We start from the raw sequence: 21292 nt of genomic DNA on the forward strand, positions 1-21292 counted from the left end.
AAGACATTTTTGAATGGTATGCCGCGCGCCTCTATCACGTCACGGCTCTCTCTCAACTTTGTTGGCACATCAGGTTCTCTTCCAATTTTCGGCGGGTAACACATCTCCGGGGGGGGGGGGGGGGGGACGTGTTGTGTTGCGTCGCGTCAAGGTTGTCACGTCGTGTTGCACGATGTGTTATGGTAGGATCTCCTATGCGTCTGTGAGCTGGCTTCCCTCTCGAGCTAATATGCTCCGTGCTAGAGTTGCTTTGATACCAAGTGCTACGGATCTTTACGGGACTTCAAGTCATAACCTATCATGAGGCACAAAAAGGCACAGTAGAATGGCACACAAGATATATCAATAAGGAATCTTTGTATTCATGATGTCGAAAGATACAACATTGGGGCACATCTTAGGACTACACCCTCGTGATGCCGCTTATGTGAGGGTTCACCACTGAGTATAGGGAATTACACGTAGTGTGGAAACCAAGCAGAGCTCAGAGTCACTACTACTCCCTATATAAATGTTTCTAGCTCCAATGCCATTGTATAGCTATACAAAGCCTATACCCTTAACCCCCCCCTTCCCCCTTTTTCCAGATCATCGAATTTCCACTTTGCAATATTGAATGGAACTGTTAGAATGAAAAGAATCTTTATTGGCCTCATGAGAGTCGAAACAGATTCAAGTTTTTCTTTGTTTTTCCTATTCTCAACTAGGCAGTAGTGCCGGAACTCGTTTCTTGGAAACACTTTTCTTTCAGTTTCTGCTGATATTCCAAGAGTACCAATCTGTGACCATGTGAGCTCGAATCTATTCTATCCCCTCCCCAAACATAGGCTGATTTTTGTCCAGCTTGAGGGAACCTTTGTACACCGTACCCTTAGGGATGCCTATGCCCCATAGAAATTGTCTACTTGGGACTATCCCTTGACCCATATCTGACACAAGGTTAGAATTCTAGCTCTTCCAGAGTGGTATCTCATTGATGGCTCAGGCCCCCCGGAAAGGAGCCTTCTTCGCCTTCCACCTAAGCTGCGCAAGAGGAGCCCAAAGTCAATCCCAGGGAACAGTGAAGCTATGTTTCAATATGATTGAATACTTGATGGACCCGAGGCGTAGATCCCATTTGGAAAAGCTAATGTATTCCCCAATAAAAGAAATGACAATGAGGGATCTACTGATACATTCTTTGAAGAGTTTCTTGAACTATCTCAATAATGTATATATTTTTTCTTTAGTGAAAAGTGAACTTGAGCCACCACACACACACACATGTTCCCCCCCTCTCTCTCTCTCTCTCTTTTTTTTGTGAGATAGTATGGTGGCGAAACACCATGATGGTAGAACATGATGTTGGCAGACAGGATGGTGATGGGCAGGAGAAGTGAGGTAGATGTGCAACAGAGGTGGCAGCACAAATGCACATGCATGTTAGGGTCACTGTTTCTGTTTCCCCAGAGTCTATATGTTTCATAGCTTTTTAAAAGCAAACTAGCTCACATCTATATCCTCACATCTCTGGTAAATACCTATTAGTGTAATTATGAGTCTCAATATACATGGTAGTATCTACATTGTTGAAAGTATGCTCAAAGTACCTTGCATCAATCCAGAGAGCCCCATTACCATTCGCAACTCTAAGCCAAGGTCTCACAAGCCATATACTATCATTTGGATTGCCAGTTGGTGACAATCACTCATCTATCTCAATACACCATAAAGTTTCCTTCATTATTGTCTTCAAGCACCCAAAGCATGTGCTCTTTCCTATGTGCAACAAGGGCAGGAGTGATGACTTCATGCAAGTATATCTTCTCCCCTTTTAAGGATACCTTCTTTGACTAGAAAGCCTTGTTTTTCACCATATCCTCAAACTTATGAATCAAGACCTTCATTGCACCTGCATGCATCCATAATTGGCATCTCTTTTGCATTGAATTTGGTCCCAAATGTCCTGCATTTTCTTGTGGCCGCCCTTTTTGTACCACCACACTATATGCATCTGCAACGCACGTACGCTAAGTTTATATTCCCCCTTAAGAGTAGCATTCATGATCTCTACCTTGTGTATGAGTGCTGTTTTCTACTTTCTAACCACATCAATCCAATGTGTGATTTTTCCTCCACTTGTGCTTGCGAATGATTTGCCATTTTAACTCGTGAGTTGATTTCTTTTTCTACATGCACACTTCTCTCTTATTGCATCTAGTAACTTTGGAATAATCTCTCTCTCCTCTTGTACATATGACTCCATGCATTTTGCAAATCTTGCGCAATGTGTTTACGAAACTCTGCACATATGAGTCATGTATTTAGAAAGGCTCCACACTCCATGGTATTTTTTGTCTCTCTCCCCCCTTGTGTGAGGAGTCTTAGGAGATGACCCTGCCATACCAATAGAAAGAGCACTTGCTATTGCTGGCTGTAGAGGTCCGCAAGTATTCACATTGAGAGAGAGAGAGAGAGAGAGAGAGAGAGAGAGAGAGAGAGAGAGAGTATATTAACGTCTCTAAAAGGCCAATGTGGCCTATGAGACCAAAGCAATACATACAATGATGGTGTGTTTCTCATCTGGAACGAGAAAAAGATGAAAAAAACATGCCTATAAGATTGAAAAAAATGAAATAGTGTCCTATAAAGGGGAAACATGTCAGTGATTTGAAAGTGAGAGTAGAGAAATGAAAACTCTCCATCAATGATATGTCTGTTCTCTAAGGAGGTGTATCTTTGCATGGCTGAGGCGTCTCGGCATCTGTCTCCTGTGGCGCTCAATGATGGCTTTAATTTGTCTGTGGTGTGGATGTCTAGGCCTTCGTCCAGGTGGACGTGGGTGCCTAGACCGGCTAAGTGTCACTGCTCTATCCAAAGGGACACATACAGGAGATGAGGTCCAATGATGATGTATTCCTGTAGGCTGTGTGGCAGTAGTAGTGGTATCTGCCATACTTTGTCGTGTATCAGTGAAAAAGTCAGTGACTGCTCTCTGTCTATGTGAGCCGAGTTGTGGGGGCCTCCTACTCTGTAGAATTGTTGCTCTGCGCCTTTGGAGCTCCAAGAGGAAGAATCCCAAGCATCTCTGATCCTCAAACTGCATGATCCGTCTCAGGGGTCCAAAACCCTCTCGAAACAGACAGTGGTATCTACCTCGTATGTCATAATATACAGTGCATTGGTAGATGTAATGTTCCTCTATCTCTGGCTCTCGGTCGCATAGTGGGCATATGCATTCTTCTGTTTGTATACCCTCCCATCTGCCTGCCTCAATCCTCAGGTGGTGGGATGAGGTGCGGATCTGACCAATAACTGTGCGTAGTCCATGAGGCAGCTGTGTGTCCATGTAATTGGGTCAGGTGATGAAACCATCCTCAGATACCTGAAGGAAGTGGGTCTTTTAGTGTGCCATCCTCGTGCCATGGGGGGAGGGGGGTCGGATCCAGGTCTTCTCCGTGTCTAACTTTAGTATGTCTGCTCTGATCACATGGTTTAGCTCTGATCGGCTTAGGTCAAGTGTAGGGCAATCCAGGCTATAGTCAAAGGGGGGTAGTCTGTCAATCTGCAGCCCATGTAGACTCATCCATGTACTCATCTGAGCATACCAATAGTGTCTGTCACCGTCTGCTGCTAGTTGTCTAGAAGAGGCCAGGGCTAGCCGTGGGTATCTATCTATCTTGGGGGAGCTCCCATAGTCTATGTATGAAAGTCACTGCCTGGAACTTATGTACTGCAGCCATGGTAGACTGCTCAATAGAAGGGGAATGTGACAATTGGGGTGATTTAGCTCTTACAGCCTTAGCACAGCTCCTTTGTGTAGCTATTTTTCTATTCGAGGTTTTGTTAAATTTATTTTATTGAACTTTAAAAAAGAAAAAAACTATTCTAGTGCTAAGGTCCTTTGCTAACAAAATTCATGTTAACTATCACCAAGACTGTAATAGTTAAACATGCATGCTTTCACCAATGCAGGTTCAGCACTAATGCTTGGGCGGTTTCTCACTTCAGCACCTTGGGGTATGGTGGCTGACAGATATGGTCGTAAGCCTGTCCTGATTACTGGTACCGCTTCAATGTAACTGGACGAATCTCTTTATTTGCCAATCTCCTATTGGATTCATGCTCTTTTTTTACATATCTCAAAACAGGAAATATCATTGTTTGGGGATCTATTCTACTACAAGCACAACTTCGAGTGAAATGTGACTTGAAGGAATTCTTGTTGACTGATTTTCAATTTTTACATTCTGTGTCCAAACAGAAATAACTGTAAGAAATAATACTTTGAATCATGTCTTGACCTGTGTGCACTACAGAGTTGTGTTCAACACGCTGTTTGGCTTCAGCAACAACTTCTGGTTGGCCCTGGTATCAAGATTTCTTCTTGGATTCTGTAATGGAATGCTAGGAGCAGTGAAGGTAAGGCAGTATAAATGGTTCCTTTCTGCTTAAAATTTTCTGCCCTGAGCTTGCATTTGAGCTAAAACTATGAAAAAAGTATATAGAACCTGTAATATCAAGAGAAAAAGGCCCTGTCTCTGGACATGAATTTGCACATTTCTGCTGGCATGCTTTAATTTCTTATCCTTTTTTTCCATTTAAAAAAAATCCTCATGTTAGTTAAAGTAAGCACTTTAAAAAAGTGGCAGGAAATTTATGGGTACTAATATACCTTTGAGGCTTGGCTGGCAATTTGCAAGGTGGCAGCACCAATACGGGACAAAGCTACACAATACGGAGGAAACATTCAATTTGGGGCTTGTTGGCCCAAGAAACTGCTACCTAGGTTGCAATTCTCTCTACATATGTGCTCTGATTACCATTCTAGGAGTTTTTTTGTAAATCTATTAGGCCAAAGAGCGATCCCAAATGCAGTTTCTTTGGGTCTGCTTGGGCGCTCCAAAATGGGAACAGTGAAACTCTTTTATATACAAGCTAGATGTCCACTGCAAGAGTTTTCTGCATCAGAAGCCAAAGGAAAACTTTCTGGGCCTAAAATTGTCCTCTAGTCTTGAAGGGGAAATTATCAATGATTGCATTGGTGTATGCATAATTCATGATATGTTGTTTATGCTTTTTGTCCCACCTATATATGGACATTTCCTGGAAATATTCTACCTGTGCTAAACTTGTTGGATGTATATAGGGGGCTTAAGGGATGAAAAGGGAGTGAAAGAGAGAGATGTGTTTGAATGAGCATGCAGAAGTGGGAGTGCAATATGAGAGAGAAAGAAAGAAAGAAAGAAAGAAAGATATATTAACGTCTACATAAGGCCAATGTGGCCTATGAGACAAAATCCAGAGTACATCCATGTCTAATGTCATCTCATCAGTAAGGTAAAGATATCATTACAAATAAGTGGGTGGCCTATGAAACAAAACTGAAAATAACTATATGATGGGACTATACTAGGGTTGAACCATGTGTAGTGTTATTCCATCAATAGAAAAGAAAAGGAAAGGAAAGGAGAACCAGATCTGATAGAACCATGTACAAAAGTGTGGTGGGGACTATGGGCTGTAGGTGATCTCAAGATCTACACATGATCTCAGCTATGATGCGGTCCCTAGCTGCTTCACTGATATGCCTGGTGGTGAGTCTATGGTGTCTCGTGATAATGCCTCTAATCTGACTGTGGTGTGGCCTCCTTGGACATGGTCTTGGTAGACGGGGTCATCGTGCTCGACGAAGGGAAGTGGCTCTATCCAATGTGACACCATGGTGTGGCCTGTAAGGTGTCTGGCGGGGTGGCTCTGTCTCTGCTAGGTTGGTAGTGTCAGTAGGGTTGGCTCTGTAGAAGAAGTCTGTCACTGCTCTCTGTGTGTGTCCCTTTGGGTGAGCTGGCCTCCTGTCTCGTAGTAGTGCAGTTCGGCGCCTCTCGAGCTTCAGGAGGAAAAGACCTAGGCATCTCTGGTTCTCGTACTCCATGACGCAACGAAGAAGTCCAAATCCATCATGGAAGAGGTAGTGGTACCGTCCTCGTATGTCATTAATCTCATTCGCCTTGAAAAGAAGGTGTATTTATGTAACGTGTCCACCTGTTATCTTCAGGACACGTCTTAACAGTCCATCAGAAAGGACATTTAGAAAGCTCTGCTCGGTACTCCCATGGAATGTTACGGGGTTTGCGATCTAGGACTTTCTGCGTCTACCACGTAGCAGAAGTATTCCGGCCGCTCCTACTTAGGACCCCGACCTGAATTAGGGTTTTTCTATTGGTCATTTCCTAACGGCAACTAATGTCGAATCCAAGCGAACTACTTTACGCAGAAACGCCAGGTTCGAAGTGGATTCACGCTGCACTTGGTTCAAGGAGAATGGGAAACGAGAGGGATGCGAAGCTCAACCTCTTTGCCATAAGGCATAGTCTCATTCCGTTCCCCTAAAACAGCGTAAATCGGGATCAATTATATCTCTAGGTCAACGCTTTTGTTGTTCGTATTCTTTGACGATCTTCTTGCGGTCCATCGTGATTTTGAGAAAAGTTAATGGCCAACCGGGACCACCCATCCGTAGGACGGACCTATGGCCCATCCTCTGCACTTTCCTTGGGTTGTTTTAGTTATCTAATTACCTAACACATTAAGTTGGACATGTAACAATCGGCTTCTTTAATTAGCCCGTTAGGAACTGGTTCTTTCACGTAATCATATCACTTGACATAGAAAAACAATGTCAAACAAGTTCCTTATTAATAGGTTATCATATTTATCTTTGAAATACAACAAGTCCAGCCCGTAGGCTTATCCACAATCCGTCCGAAGGCTATCCAGTAATCCACAGGGATTACTAATCCAAGTTTCCGCCCGTAGACTAGTATGCGGGCCTCGAGATCCAATCCGGAGTCATGTTAGCCTCTTGTGCAGGGCCCGGAAGGTGAGGGATTTACGGCCAGAGCCCTCCCTGGCACCCAAGCGTCCTCCTGCTCCAAGTAGCGCTTAACGGAGAGACCTCACGTGGCGGATTCAGTCCACCTTCCTGGCGCGGTTAATAACCCCCTTGGTTAGGGTCAGGCAGGCAGTTGGGGGTAACTGAAGCTGCCTCTCCCTTCAGGCTTTCAACCTGAAGCATTAGATATCCATTTATCCTTTAATTCATTGGTCAAACAAAGCAAAACAGTGCTCTTAAATTTGTAACAAGCACAAACATTTCCATTGGTCGTTTATTGTTGGCAAACTGCTAAGGAATGAATCCTTCCTCTCGAATGTGTTCAGCACTCGATCCGGGATGACTTGCGACTTGGTAAGATCCCCTGTATCTTGGGTTAGGGCGTACCCTACTAACCCGACTTGGTCAAACTTTAAGTTCATAGATTATTTCAGTTTATTGGCTGGTCTTTTTGCTTCCAAACAATTATCTTTACTCAAGAAAGATACTATATTAGGATGATTATTCATCCTCTTGCAAGATAACTTGTGTAAGGACCTACCAACCTCATTGCGAGAATTGGCCATTCCTTTGTGATCCAATCACAAGATCATACGACTCCGCACTTGATGCACAAGTGTCGCATCGAACTATGGGATTATTCTACCCATCAAATGGAGTCACGAAACAATCTATTCCTGATTACTTTAGGCTGACGTTGTCAGTCCTAGGGTTCCAAGTTCCATCTTTTTAGCGTAAGATTCTTAGAGACAAACCCTAGATTATTTCTCAAGTATGTTCCGTGTTCCCTACATTTGATGAATGTGGGCAAGTATTTAGGGTATAGGAGTTTCGGATTTAGCAGTACGTGCGATTAGGTCACGTATTAAATCCTAGTGAATTCTTTGGGATTGACTTAACTCTTTCTAAAACGAGTACTCCGCGGGTTTAGGTGTTTCGGTTTATGCCAATTTGTTTAATTCGTAAAGAAAATTACGTTATCATTTCCATAAACACATGACTCATTGTCTACGCGTAAATCGATTTTCAACCCTAACTTATCGATTTAAGATGAAGCCTAGGTTAGGTTATAACCTAATTTCAATTGACCATCCTATAACTTGCGAACACGATTCATGCTAAACAAGCAACCTTTTACTAATAATTATGCAGTTGAACAAAAAAAAAAACGATAATTGACTAGAGTTATGCAACGTAAGAATGATTTCATGCCCTGCAATTTCCTATGGGCTATTAGCACTTTCCACAATGACTCATTTGCAAAGAAGATATGTCCTAATAATGTGACATGCAATTTACACTTCCATGCACTATCTTAATCCTGTTTTGTAAATATGAACAATAACCTAAGTTCAGTTTATTGAATGCACAAAACTACTTGCTAGGAATGCATATCAATCTTTTGCTTACTTTAGTTTGTTCATTTTATTAGCAATACTAATGACTGAATTCCTCCGTCGTGAGCTAATTTTTCTAAAGCATTTAAGACAAAAAATGCATCCTATTTCCAACAATTATCCTTGCATGATTGAATTATAACAATACCAAATAAAAATTAGGAAGGAAAACCTGGACTTGGGGTGAGATGCCCACGTGGATGCTAGGAGACGATCCTCCTGCGGTTGCGCCTTGGGTTTTCTTAGGAGGCATCGCGAATGCAGCCTTTCCGTTGTGGATGCAGCTTTGCAACTCCTTTTTGAAATTCCACCGTAGCTCTCTTTGCGATAACTTGCACCATTCGTCGAAAGCGGGTTTAGAAGGCTTCCTCCTTGAAGTAGGGATTTCGAAAAGGGGGGTGTTTCAAAATCTTTCGCGAATAAGGCCCATTAAAGCCATGGGAAAGGCTTAATGGCCTTATAAAGACTCACACGAACGGGGAATAAAAGATGTAAAAACCCTTTGTATGGGGAAAGAAAAGTGTCAAAAGACCCTTAACACCCTATCTTCTTTTTGTAAGGGGGTAAACAAAAGGGTATAAAAAAAAGGCCTAAAAGGGGTATTTTTGCATGGGGACAAAAAAAAACTAAGGGGGCTCTTAGGGGGATTTGAGATACGGGGGGAGCAAAAAGGCTTTTAAGGTAAGAGCTTTTGAGGGGTGAGAAAGGGCCTAAGGGATCCAAGGGGGAAATTTGAGGGGGGAAAGGAAAAAGGGCTAAGGGGGGGCCCTTAGGGGGAAAATTCCAGGGGGAAAAAAGGGTAGCCTTAAAGGCTATGGGAAAGGGGGCCTAAGGGGGTCCTTAGGGGGGTTTAAAAAACACGGGGATAACAAGGACCTTTAAGGTCAAACTTTTTTGGGGGGAAAAGGGGGCTTATGAAGCCCCCTTAGAAGCTTCTAGAAGCTTCAGTGCTTCTATACGTGGGGGTTGGAGGCCGTCGACAGACGGCGGCGGAAATTAGGCTGCTAGGGCGGCTGATGGAAAACAGCGGCCTCTGCAGCGCCTCCTCTCCAATCCTCCTATCCCTATCGCGGCAGCGGCAGCGCGTCGTCAATCTCCCTCTTCCTCACGACGCACTTAGAGTCTCGGCTCCTTTCCCTTCTCTTCCCCAAGGCTTTTTTTTTAGCCACTAGCAGCCGTGATTTAAATAGGGGGAGGGGATAGGATCCTCCCTCCCCCACGCGTCGATGGGCATGCACCATTGCCTTGCTGGAGCTTGCCTCACTTGCTATTCCCCTCTTCCTTCGGCTGGAGGAGAGGGGAAATAATTAAAAAAAATTTGCTTAATTCGAAAAATATTATCCCTATGAGGGCTTTCATATGGGAATTTCAGATTTCGGAGTTGTTACAATTTAATGATCTAAACAAGAAACTAAAAAATGGAACCAAGCATGGAAATGTGTATTCTTGATTATTATACCAAATTCCTCCTGCATACTCTCTATCTTTTGCATGTAAAACTTATTTGTGTTGTTATTCGGTTGCTTATTACCCTTCTAAGAAATTGAGGCTCCCTTTTGATGATTGTGACTTTAGTATTTGCACACGAAAGATGAATGTAAGAGAGTGGGTCATTTTAATGGTAAACTTTGTCCTTTAGCCTTTGGCTTCTCTTACTTGAGTTGCCGAGCTTCTCTAACTTTTTCTTTGTTTTTCTTTTCATGCCTTTTATATCAAAATGCTAATAAGCAATTATGATGCCAAGAATGCTTTGTATGATCACGCCTAGATGATGATATCAAAAGGCAAGCACAACTCTCGTGCATTTGCATACGTAGTGCTCCTTCGTCCTAGGATCTCAACCACAGAGCTGGCAAGTCCTATCCTCTGCTAGGGTATTTGTCTATCTGTCTGTCTCCATCTGAAGCCTATGTGAGGATGTGCGAATCTATCCGACAGCAACCCATATGCTATGGGAGAGACGAGTGTCCATATATGCTGGCCGAATAGTGAAACCATCATCAAAGAGACAAGAAATGACTCCTGTAGAACTCCATCCTTGATCCTAGAGGGAGTGGTGGATGGATCCATGTCCTTGCTGTCTCAATCCTCAAGATATCAACTCTGATCACCTGGTTCAACTTTGATTGGCTGAGAGAAAGTGTAGGGCAGTCAAGGCTATAATCCAAAGGTGGAAGACAATCAATATCCAAACCATGTAGGCTCATCCAAATATTCATCTGTGAAAACCAACGGTTCTTCTCACCTCCAGCTGCTAGTTGTCTAGATGAGGTTAGTGTCAATGTAGAGTATCTATGGCGTGGAAGTTCCCATAGTCTGTGCCAAAAGGTCACTGCCCTGAAGAGTGCCTCCGTAACTATAGGTGTTGCCCCTAGCTCTGCTCTGACAATGGGATGTGGAGTGGAGGGCTTACTCCTAATCATGTGTGCTATCATCATGATCAATGGCCTTTCCATGCTATCCCAACCATCATAATAATCCCTCTCTATTCCAATCTGATCAGTGAGTGGGCTAATACGCCTGTGGTACAAGCTGCAACCCCATACCTCTGCTCCATATAGTAATGTAGGTGTGACTAGGGTGTCAAACAACCAAAGTTTGGTGTGGGGCTCCTGGAACTGTATGTGAGCACATTGACTCTCGAGTGCCCCTAGAGAGAGAGAGAGAGAGAGAGAGAGAGAGAGAGAGAGAGAGAGAGAGTATTAATGTCTCTAAAAGGCTAATGTGGCCCTAATCTGGCCTATGAGACCAAAGAAATAGATACAATGATGGTGTGTTTCTCATGTGGAACGAGAAAATATGAAAAACATGCCTATAAGATTGAAAAGTGAAATAGTGTCCTATAAAAAGAAAACTTGTTGATGCTCTGAAAGTAAAAGTAGAAAAAGGAAACTCTTCATCAATGAGATGTCTGTCCTCTAAGGAGATGTATCTCTGCATGGCCGAGGTGTCTTGGCATCTGTCTCCTGTGGCGCTCAATGGTGGTTTTAATTTGTCAGTGGTGTGGATGTCTAGACCTTCGTCCGGGTGGATGTGGGCGCCTAGACAGGCTGAGTGCCATTGCTCTATCCAAACAGAGAGGGAGGGAGAGAGAGAATCAACACAGAGAGAGAAAAGAACACAAATTTATCTAATGCCAGGGGACTGCATGTAAGGTTGCTGTGACAGAGAAAGGCCCCTACATGAATGCTAGACGATGGTAGAGTAGTCAGGGAACCAAGTGTTGGGAATAAAGTCCCTCCTGCCTTTTAAATGTGCTCGGGTGTGAACACACCCTTAGCACTTGTACTTTCATATATATATATATATATATATATATATATATATATATAAAAACCTAAAGAGGTACACTCGTCATTGTACCCACAAATCGTGTTCACTCTCCTCACTACTCTGCATTCTCTCTCTCTCTCACCCTCTACTGCTAGTAAGCAGTGTGTGTCTCGATCCTCGCGCATCGAAGCTCAACAAATTGGTATCAGAGCGGCAAGGAGTGCATGCTTCTCGAGACAAAGCAGTCGACAGGTGCAGGAAAGTCGCAGGCAGAGGCTCATGTGTAGGAGAAGCAGTCGACAGGTGCAGAGTCGCAGGCAGAGGCTGGTGTGGAAGAGAGGCAGTCGACTGGTTCAGGCTGCCGATAAAATGGCAGCTGACGACATGCAACCAGGTGTGGAGAGTCGACGGCCAGTCGAGTGGGGGAGCAAGTGTGCAGCAGCACGCAACAGGACCAGCGGGCGACTTCACGGCATGCGACGGGACCAGCGGGCGACACGAACTTCACGGCAGGCGATTTCACGCCAGTGCGACCAGACCTGACCTGACGGGTCAATGTCAGACGTGACATTTTTTTTTTCTTCTTGTCATTTTTCTGGCAAATTCCTAGAATTTTTTCCTTCTTCCCTTGCCGGGTGTTCACACGCATAAGCACAAAAGGTCAGATTTGTGCAATCTTGGTCCAGAAATTTGGGGCTTTTCCAGATTGAGTGCTGTCCATGCAAAATTGAGGCATTTGCATCAGAGATTGCAGACATTGTGCGCGTTTGAATTGGGGATTTTTCCAAATTTATTGAAATTTTGCTCATTTGAGTGAAATTTCTCAACATTGGACCCATAAAATTTGGGGCTTTTACTGTATTGGTGAAATTCTGTTCAGCTGAGTTAGATTGGCTGACATTGGTGCACATTTGGACGCGAGAAATTTGGGGCTTTTGCAAAACCTTGTGAAATTTTGCTAATGTTGCCCATTTTATGCTTTCGAAAACATGTATTAATGCAATTTGGATACCTAGCACCTAGAAAAATTTGGGGGTTTTGCTAAAATTGCTCTATTTTGGTAAAATTGGCCTGTTCTATGCATGTCAAAGACAGTGCAGATGTATGGTTGATGCTTTGAGCACAAAAATTTTGGGGCTTTTGACCATGCGTGTCAAATTTTATGCTTGTGGGTACATGTACAACAAAAATTGCAGCTAAAATTTGAGACTTCTCATGTAATACAATGTATTTTCCCTTGGAACAACTGTAGTCAGTTATGGAATGCTGTAGCACATGGTTTGGTGCTTCTGAAAATTTACTTACAGATCTGAAATTTCTGCCTCTACATGGTCATTTATTGTTGGTTGGTACTTGTTTGTACCTTGGTCACTTGTGTGACAATTTGGACTTGCATTTGCTGAATTTTTGGTCACATTTGGGCTGAAAATCATGGCTGGCAGCAGTGACAGCGGTAATCTCATGCACATTAAGAAGCTTGAAGGAGCACATAACTTTGCAGTCTGGCAAAATAGTGCTACAATATCCTGTTGTAGAAGAAGTAGGCAAAGCCGATTAAGACCAAAGGGGCAAAGCCCGCAGACATGGAATAGGAAGATTGGGATGAGTTAAATGAGCTTGCATGCTCAACCATTGAGCTATCGATTTCTGATGCCTTGCTGTTTAACATTGAAGATTTGGATTTTGCATATCCTATTTGGACTCGATTGGAAGAGTTGTATGCAGAGAAGAGTGCTGCAAGCAAAGTGTGTTGGCTGAAAAAGCTTATGGATTTGCGTATGAAAGAGGGTACAACAATGTCTACTCACTTGAGTGAGTTTAACTCCATTTTCAGCCAGTTGGTTACCTTAAAGTTCTTAATTGATGAAGAATTTAAGGCTATATTCTTGCTTTGCACTCTGCCAGAGAGTTGGGATACATTCAGGATTGCTATTAGCAATTCTAATGCGATTCTTTTGTATGCTGATGTAGAGAGTGCTCTACTGATGGAAGAAATGAATCAGCAGAACAATGCATCCAGTAAGTCTTCCATTGCTTTGCATACTAGGGGTAGATCACAGCAGAAAGGCAAATTTGATAGCAAGGGACGCAGTAAATCACATGGCAAAGATATTGAATGCTATCATTGTGGCAAGAAGGGTCACTTTAAACATGATTGCTACAAATAGAAGAAAGAGAAAGGAAAGGACAAGAAGACAAATGATAGCAAGGAAGAAAAGAAAGAGAGTTAGCCTAAGAAGAGCAGTGTCAAAATTGAAGAGGTGAATATAGTCACTCATGATAGTGACAGTGGGAATGACGTACTCTTTGTTTCTTTACACTTTGGTGCACATGTTTTACTTGCAGACACAGATGATGATATGCATACTTGGATTCTCGATTCATGTGTTTCCTTTCATGTCACCCCTCATCGTGAGTGGTTCTCTACCTATACAGGGGGTCGACATGGTGTTGTTCATCTTGGGGACAACTATGTATGTGACATTGCAGGTATTGGCAGTGTGCAGTTGCAGTTTCAACATGGTTCTGTCTTCACATTTCCGCATGTATGGCATGTACCTCAGCTCAAGAAGAGCTTGATTAGCACAGGGCAGCTAGATGACGATGGATTTCATACTACCTTTGGTGGTGGAAAACGGAAGATCTGTAAGGGATCTAGGGTGATTGCTAGAGGTTGTAAAAGTGATACCTTGTATTCTCTCGATGTATCTAGTGTTAGTGATCATGTTGTTGCTGTGACCGAGCAACCAAGTGTTTCTTTGTGGCATGGCCAGTTGGGACATATGAGTCAAATTGGAATGAAAGTGCTCTCTCGTTTGAGTTACTTGCCTTGTTTTCGTTATGCTGATTTTGAGCATTGTGATCATTGTATTTATGGTAAACATGCACAGACGTCTCATAAAAAGTCTTTTCGGTGAAATCTTCTTATCTAGAGTTAGTATATTCCGATGTATGTCAGATGCCAGGATTATCTTTAGGGGAAAATGAATTTTTGTCACCTTTGTCGATGATGCTACATGGAAGGTATGGGTTTATCCTATTTGTAACAAGGATGAAGTGCTTGATAAGTTTAAAAAGTTCTTGGCATTGGTTGAAAATCAGACTGATAAGACACTTAAGTGTCTTTGCTTTGACAATGGTGGGGAATGTGTCCAAGGCCTTTCAAGCATTTTGTGACAGCAAAGGGATCAAGAGGGAGCTCACTGCCCCTCATAATCCACCCCAAAATGGAGTTGCAGAGCGTATGAATAAGACCATACAGGATAAGGTCCGTACGATGCTGTCTCATGCTGCATTACCCCATGGTTTTTGGGCAGAGGCTGTTATTATGACAGCTGTACATTTGATTAATCGGTCACCAAATAGGTCTTTTGGGGGGGAGGGGAGTTCTGTTAGCAGATATTAGTCAGCTCATGGTGTGAGTCTGTGTGCAGAGGCTGGGCATTTTATGTAGCATTTTATGCAGTATTTTATGGCACATTTTTGTGGCCATTTATGATGTACTTTTAGCATTTGTTGCTGGCCGACCAGCATTAAATGCTGGCCGACCTACATTTTATGCTCCCCACTTTTGTGGCTATTTATAGGGCTCCTCCTCCACAGTCTTTCGTACTTCAGCCATCAGTGGAGATCCTTCTGGGAGAGAGGAGCCGGTGTTGAGGAGCCCACGCAGCCAGTGACTCACCGTTGTATGCTGCTGTCTCGTGTTCGATATGGATTCCATTTCCCGAGCATACATCTGAGTTCTCATCTGTCTACTGTGTTCATTCTTTCTTTCTTTCTTCTGTCTTGTGTTTCAGCATTTATTTCAGCATATTCTTTACGCTTCCATTGCTGCACCACTTCTGACAAGTTCCTCAAGAAGCGTGGTTGGGCAAGCCACCTTCACATGCTCACCTGAAAGTGTTTGACTGCGAGGGTTTTGTGCACATTCGTAAAGAAAAACGCAGCAAACTTGAGCCAAAGTCTTGTAAATGCATTTTTCTAGGATATGGTGACGAGGGTGAAATGGAGTATAGATTATGGGATCCCGAGAAAAGGAAAGTAGTACGCAACAATTATGTTATCTTACGGGAAGATCGCATGCATAAACAGCCCGAAAAGACTGAGGAGGTTCGTAGGGTTGTATTCCGGGAAGAAATATATTTTGGATAGTAAAATGTGCCTGTTGTACAGTAGCAAATACCTATTGTAAATGAACCTGTAAATGCAGAAAATAATGTTGGAAATGATCAGTTAGCTATTGCCCATGATAATGAGCCACTACATGTGCAAGAACAACCAAGACAACAAGTGATTATGTCATGTTAACAGATTGTGGTGAACCGTCTTGCTTCAAGGAAGCAATGGACAGACAAGACAGCAAGAAATGGTATAAAGCCATGTTGTCAGAAATGGAATCTCTTGAGAAAAATGGCACTTGGGACTTGGTACAGTTGCCTAAAGGGAAAAAACACTTCCATGCAAATGGGTTTACGAGATGAAGGTCACTTCTGGTTCCTCACCAAAGTACAAAGCAAGATTGGTTGCGAAGGGGTACAAGCAAGAACATGGAATTGACTTCGATGAGATCTTCTCTCTTGTAGTCAAGATGACTACATTGAGAACCATTTTGGGCTTGGTTGCAGAATAAAAATACATCAAATAATGCAGGTTGGCTGCATTAAATGCAGCCAACTGGACAAAAAACTGCCCGACCTGCATAGTCCAACTACAGCACAATTGTCTGACCTGATATTTGTTACTTGCTCTACTTATCACCTGTTGACATTAGCTGCCTACCATGTGGACTGCTTGGTACAACTGCTGAAAACTGCTCAGATTTGCATTTGCCTGTCGAGGGAATGCCAATCTCTAACACCCACTCTCAGATCTTGGACACAGCAAAAGGCTAAGGGATCTGGAATGCTATCAAAGTAAACCTTGAGGAAGTGCCTTCATAAACAAGTCTACAAGATTGTCCTTTGTCTTGCAGTAGATTGGGGAAATAGTCTCATCGAGAATCTTCTCCCGAATGAAATGGTACTGGATGTCAATATGCATCGTTCGAGCATGAAACATAGGGTTCCTGGCCAAGGCAATGCAACTCTCATTGTTGCATTGAAGAATAGTAGGACCTCTCTGCGGGCAACCAAGCTCCTCTAAGAGTCGGTGAAGCCTCACTGTCTCACATGTAGTAGAAGATGCTGCCCGATACTCCACCTTAGTCAAAGATAGGGTACCGTGGGTTACTTCTTGCTACTTCATGAAACAACACCAGCACCCAAGGTAAACCAATAACCTATCGTGGACGGTCGATGATCGACATTGCCACCCCAATCTGAATCACTCCATCCTATAAGTACCAAGTGTAGCACTTGTACCTCCTGGATAATATTTCCCAAGATTAGGGGTCCCCCGAAGGAACCTTAAAATCCGTTGAGCAGCCTACCACCAATGCACCATCTTGGGTTCACTCATGAACTCGACCAACACACCTATAACATCTCGTAAGTCAACAGGAGTATTAAGAAGCCAGATCAAGGAGCCAACCAATTGTCGATAACAGGTAGCATCCACCAAAGGAGAATCGGAATGAGCGGTAGCCTTCCAATTCAGGTCCATAGGAGTCATAAGAGACGTGCATCCCTCCAACTCACACGTAGTTAAGAGTGTTAGAGTGCAGCGATATAGAAGCGTAGGACAAAGACTGAGAGAGAGTGAACAAAGAGAGGGGAGAGAGAAAAGGAGAGTGTAAACACAGAAAATCTGTAGTGTAGTATGCTGTATAAGAGTGCAGAAATACACAAGGGGGTAGAGGAAATATTTGTGTATGTATCCAACTTGATGACCTCGATCTCCGTTAGCCCGAGCATAGTCTGTCTCAGCCAACAGATCTCAAGATCAGAATCTGAAATCACTGAATAATGTACCAACAATGTGCTGGAGGACTGCTATATAAAGCAAAAATAAAAGGCATCAAAATAACCAGGTCGGCTGCATTAAATGCAGCCGACTGCAATAAAATAATGCCAAATAACTGTCCGATTGCTTTGCAGGCTGCCACGTGGCACCTGTGCAGTCTGCTGACGTGGCACTGTACTCTGCCTGCTGCTGATGTAGATTCTGCCTTCTGCCGTACTGCTGTACCAAACCCTAACTGCGTAGAAACCCTAACATAGCCTGTCTAGGGGATGACTCTACCGCTAACACCCCCTCTCAGATCCTGGACGAGGCATCAGAACGAGGGATCTGGAATGTTGCTAAAGAAGAGCTTGGGGAAGCGTCTTCGTGAACAAATCTGCAAGATTATCCTCCATCTTGCAATACTCCACATCAATGGTTCCATCCAAAAGCTTCTCCCGAATGAAGTAATACTGGATCTCAATGTGCTTCGTCCGGGCATGGAATACGAGATTCCGTACGAAGGCAATGTAACTCTCATTGTCGCACCGCAGAAGAGTAGGACCAGTCTGGGGGCAGCCAAGCTCCTCCAACAATCTCCGAAGCCACACAACCTCACATGTGGTGGAAGACGCAGCTCGATACTCTGCCTCAGTAGAATAAAGGGCTACCGTGGGCTGCTTCTTGCTACTCCAAGAGATAACACCTATACCCAAGGTAAAACAGTAGCCTGTAGTAGACCGTCGGTGGTCCATATCGCCGGCCCAATCCGAGGCACTCCAACCTGTAAGAACCAAATTTGAAGCATCTGAACCTGCGGGATAAGAAATCCCTAAGTCAGAGGTCCCCCTCAAATACCGAAGAATCCTTAGGGCAGCCTTCCAATGTACCTGTTGGGGTTCAGTCATGAACCCTGCCAAAAGACCCACAACAAAACAAAGATCAACACGAGTGTTGAGAAGCCAAATCAAGGATCCAATCAACTGACGGCAGCGTGAAGCATCCATCACGGGAGGATTTGAGTGTGAAGTGGCCTTTCAATTCGGATCCATAAGAGTAGTAATGGGCCGACGAGTCTCCATCTCAAAAGTTACCAAGAGCTCCTAAATGTACCTCTGCTGAGAGATGAAAATCCCCCTCTAAGACTGATAGATCTCGTGACCCAAGAAGAAATGAAGAAGCCCCAAATCCGTCATCTCGAATGCCTGATGTAAAGCTGTCTTGGTCTCTCGGACCTTCTTTGCATGATCCCCTGTCAAAATCAAATCATCAACATATAACACAAACAACACACGACCAACCTTGGAAGTGTGCACATAAAGCTGCGGATGAGCTGTAGAGTGCGAATATCCCAACTTCGACTGAAGAAAGGAGTTAATCTTCTCGTTCCATGTATGCGAAGCCTGCTTGAGGCCATACAAGGCCTTCTTCAACCTGTAAACTTTCCCATCCGAGGATCCAAAGCTAGGAGGCTGCTCAACATAGATCTCCTTGTGTAAGTCACCATTAAGAAAGGCCGACTTCACATCCAACTGATAAACAGGCCGTCTCCTATAGCCGGCCAAGGCAAGAACAGCTTGAATAGTCGCCATACGAGCAGTGGGGGCAAAAGTATCATGGAAATCAATGCCTGGGCACTGAGCAAAACCTTTAGCAACAAGGCGAGCCTTGTGCTTGTCCAAAGAACCATCGCTAAGGTACTTGGTCTTAAAGACCCACTTGACACCAATCATCTTCTTGTGAGAGGGACGAGGCACAAGAGACCAAGTGCCATTCCTCTCAATAGCCTCCAACTCGGCTTCCATAGCCTTCCGCTAATGATCGGACTGCAAAGCCTCCTTTACTGAAGTGGGCTTACGATCATGCATAATATGGGTCAACAAACAATAGTTGGAGCAAACAACCTCCGAAGAATGTGCCTGGGTCCTCCGTGACCTCCGTGGTCCATCCTGTGGTTCCCACTCCTTAGGGACCCCCTCGATCCCTGAATCTTGGAGTGTGTCACGGGCCAATGAGGAGGACGAACCTCTCCTTGTCGCTCTCCATCTGCTGAAGACTCAGGAACATCTACCGGCAGAAACTCCTCCGGGGTGGCTGGTGGAAGAGAAGACTCTGAATCTGAAGAAGAATCTCCATCAAGAGACTCTGGCTCCAAAGGAATTGTCTCGGAAGTCCAACTCTCCCTTGGATCTCCAAGGACGGGGTGCTTCTCACCCCCCTCTGTGGTTGGTACTTCTATGAACCGCATATCTCGGCTCGTGTAGACATCTCGCTTGAGGGGATCAAACAAACGATAACCTTGGGACTGGGAGCTATAGCCAACAAAAACCGGTCGTTGGGAAGCTGCCTCAAACTTATCACACTGCGTCTTCGGAATGTGCACATAAGCGTCACACCCAAAGATCCTGAAATAAGAGACATTAGGCTTAGTCCCGTTGTAAGCCTCAAAAGGGGTCATCCTGTCAACGGCCGAAGTGGGAGATCGATTGAGGATGTGAATTGTGGTAGCCACTGCCTCGGCCCACAGAAACTGAGATGTCTGTCGATGCTTCATCATGGTGCGTGCCATCTCGATGTGGGTACCATCATGTCCATATGAAATAAGTTGCGTCTCACCCCGTGCTACAATAGACATAGAAGAGTTGTCTCCAATGAGAATCTGCCCACGCGAAGGTTGCAAATGGGCAATACCAATGGAAGAAGGAGTCATATGCCATGAGGCATCACTGTCCACAATCCACTCTCGAGCCTGGGGAGCTGTCATCGCAGCATCAGAAGTCTTCGATGTAGAGTTCTCAATGACTGCTAAGTGTAGAAAAGCAATTGATGAGAGTGCAGCCACCGCTCCAGAATTCTTTGTGTCCTTCTTTTTGGTATCCTTCTTGTCTTTGTCGGGGCAATCCTTCTTCCAGTGACTAGTCTTTCCACAAATATGGCAAGTCGATTCCTTCTTCTTGTCCTTCTTGGATTTGTTGTCCTCCTCCTCCTTTTGGTTCTTTCCCTTCTTCTGAGAGGCTTGATCAACCAATGCCTCTAATTTGGAAGCATTCTGTCCCTTGAATTGTTTCTCCTAGTCCAAGACCATAGGAACCAACTCTTCCTACCGAAGAGTCGACTCCTGCCCTGATGTAATAAAAGCGGAATAAAAAGTACCGAATCGTGGCGGCAACTGGGATAGTAAAGTGATCACCATGTCTTCGGAGGAAATAGACTTCCTCGCATTTTGAACTTGCATCTGAAGTTGCTGAAGCTTGTTGATGTGTTTCCGAAGCGAAGAAGGCTTATTCACGGATAAAGTCCGCATCTGCACCTCTAAAGAAGCCCTTTTCATCAGGGTCATCCGGTTGTACATTTGATCGAGCTCTAGCCATATCTCTCGAGCCACCGTCAAGTGCTCGATGTGAGGTATCACGGCTGTAGTGCAAGACAGAAACATAAAAGATCGAATCCTCGCATTCAGTTTGTCCCAATGAGACTAGGCCTTGGTCAACTCCGCACGAGCATTGGAAGAGAGTTTGGATTCATCCCTCACCGAGGGCCTGTTAATCTCCTCCATTACCAGTTCCGCCAAATCATAAGACTCCAAAATGGCCAACATCATCACCCGCCATATGCGGTAATTGTCACCATCAAGCTTTTGATTTGATGGAAGAGCCGGTACGACAGGTACCTTTCTGTCCATGATTGCATGGAACTCCAAATCAGTCTCTGTAGACATGTTAACCTGCAATACCTGCACAACTGCACAATCAGCCTCCTCTGATTGTGAAAATGCAGCCTTGTAGGGCTGGTTCCTCCGCTGCCCAAACCTTCTTCACCCGCTGGAGGCGATGAAAAGGTAAAATCTGCAAATGGAAGGCCTCAAACG

The 21292-nt window shown here is 44.1% G+C and overlaps 1 protein-coding gene across 1 annotated transcript in view; it reads left to right on the forward strand.

The window, feature by feature from the left end:
- Positions 1-21292, forward strand: part of LOC148012182 (protein ZINC INDUCED FACILITATOR-LIKE 1-like) — a 132011-nt gene that overhangs the window by 13358 nt on the left and 97361 nt on the right. Inside the window, exons 4-5 of the mRNA XM_087668749.1 lie at positions 3955-4057; positions 4299-4401. Of these exons, the coding sequence (XP_087524875.1) occupies positions 3955-4057; positions 4299-4401 (206 nt within the window). The remainder of the gene's footprint in view (positions 1-3954; positions 4058-4298; positions 4402-21292) is intronic.

This window comes from Lygodium microphyllum, chromosome 27 (genome assembly GCF_053477565.2).
Source record: "Lygodium microphyllum isolate KBCC chromosome 27, Lygodium_microphyllum_v1.1.10, whole genome shotgun sequence".
In the NCBI taxonomy this organism is placed as follows: Eukaryota; Viridiplantae; Streptophyta; class Polypodiopsida; order Schizaeales; family Lygodiaceae; genus Lygodium; species Lygodium microphyllum.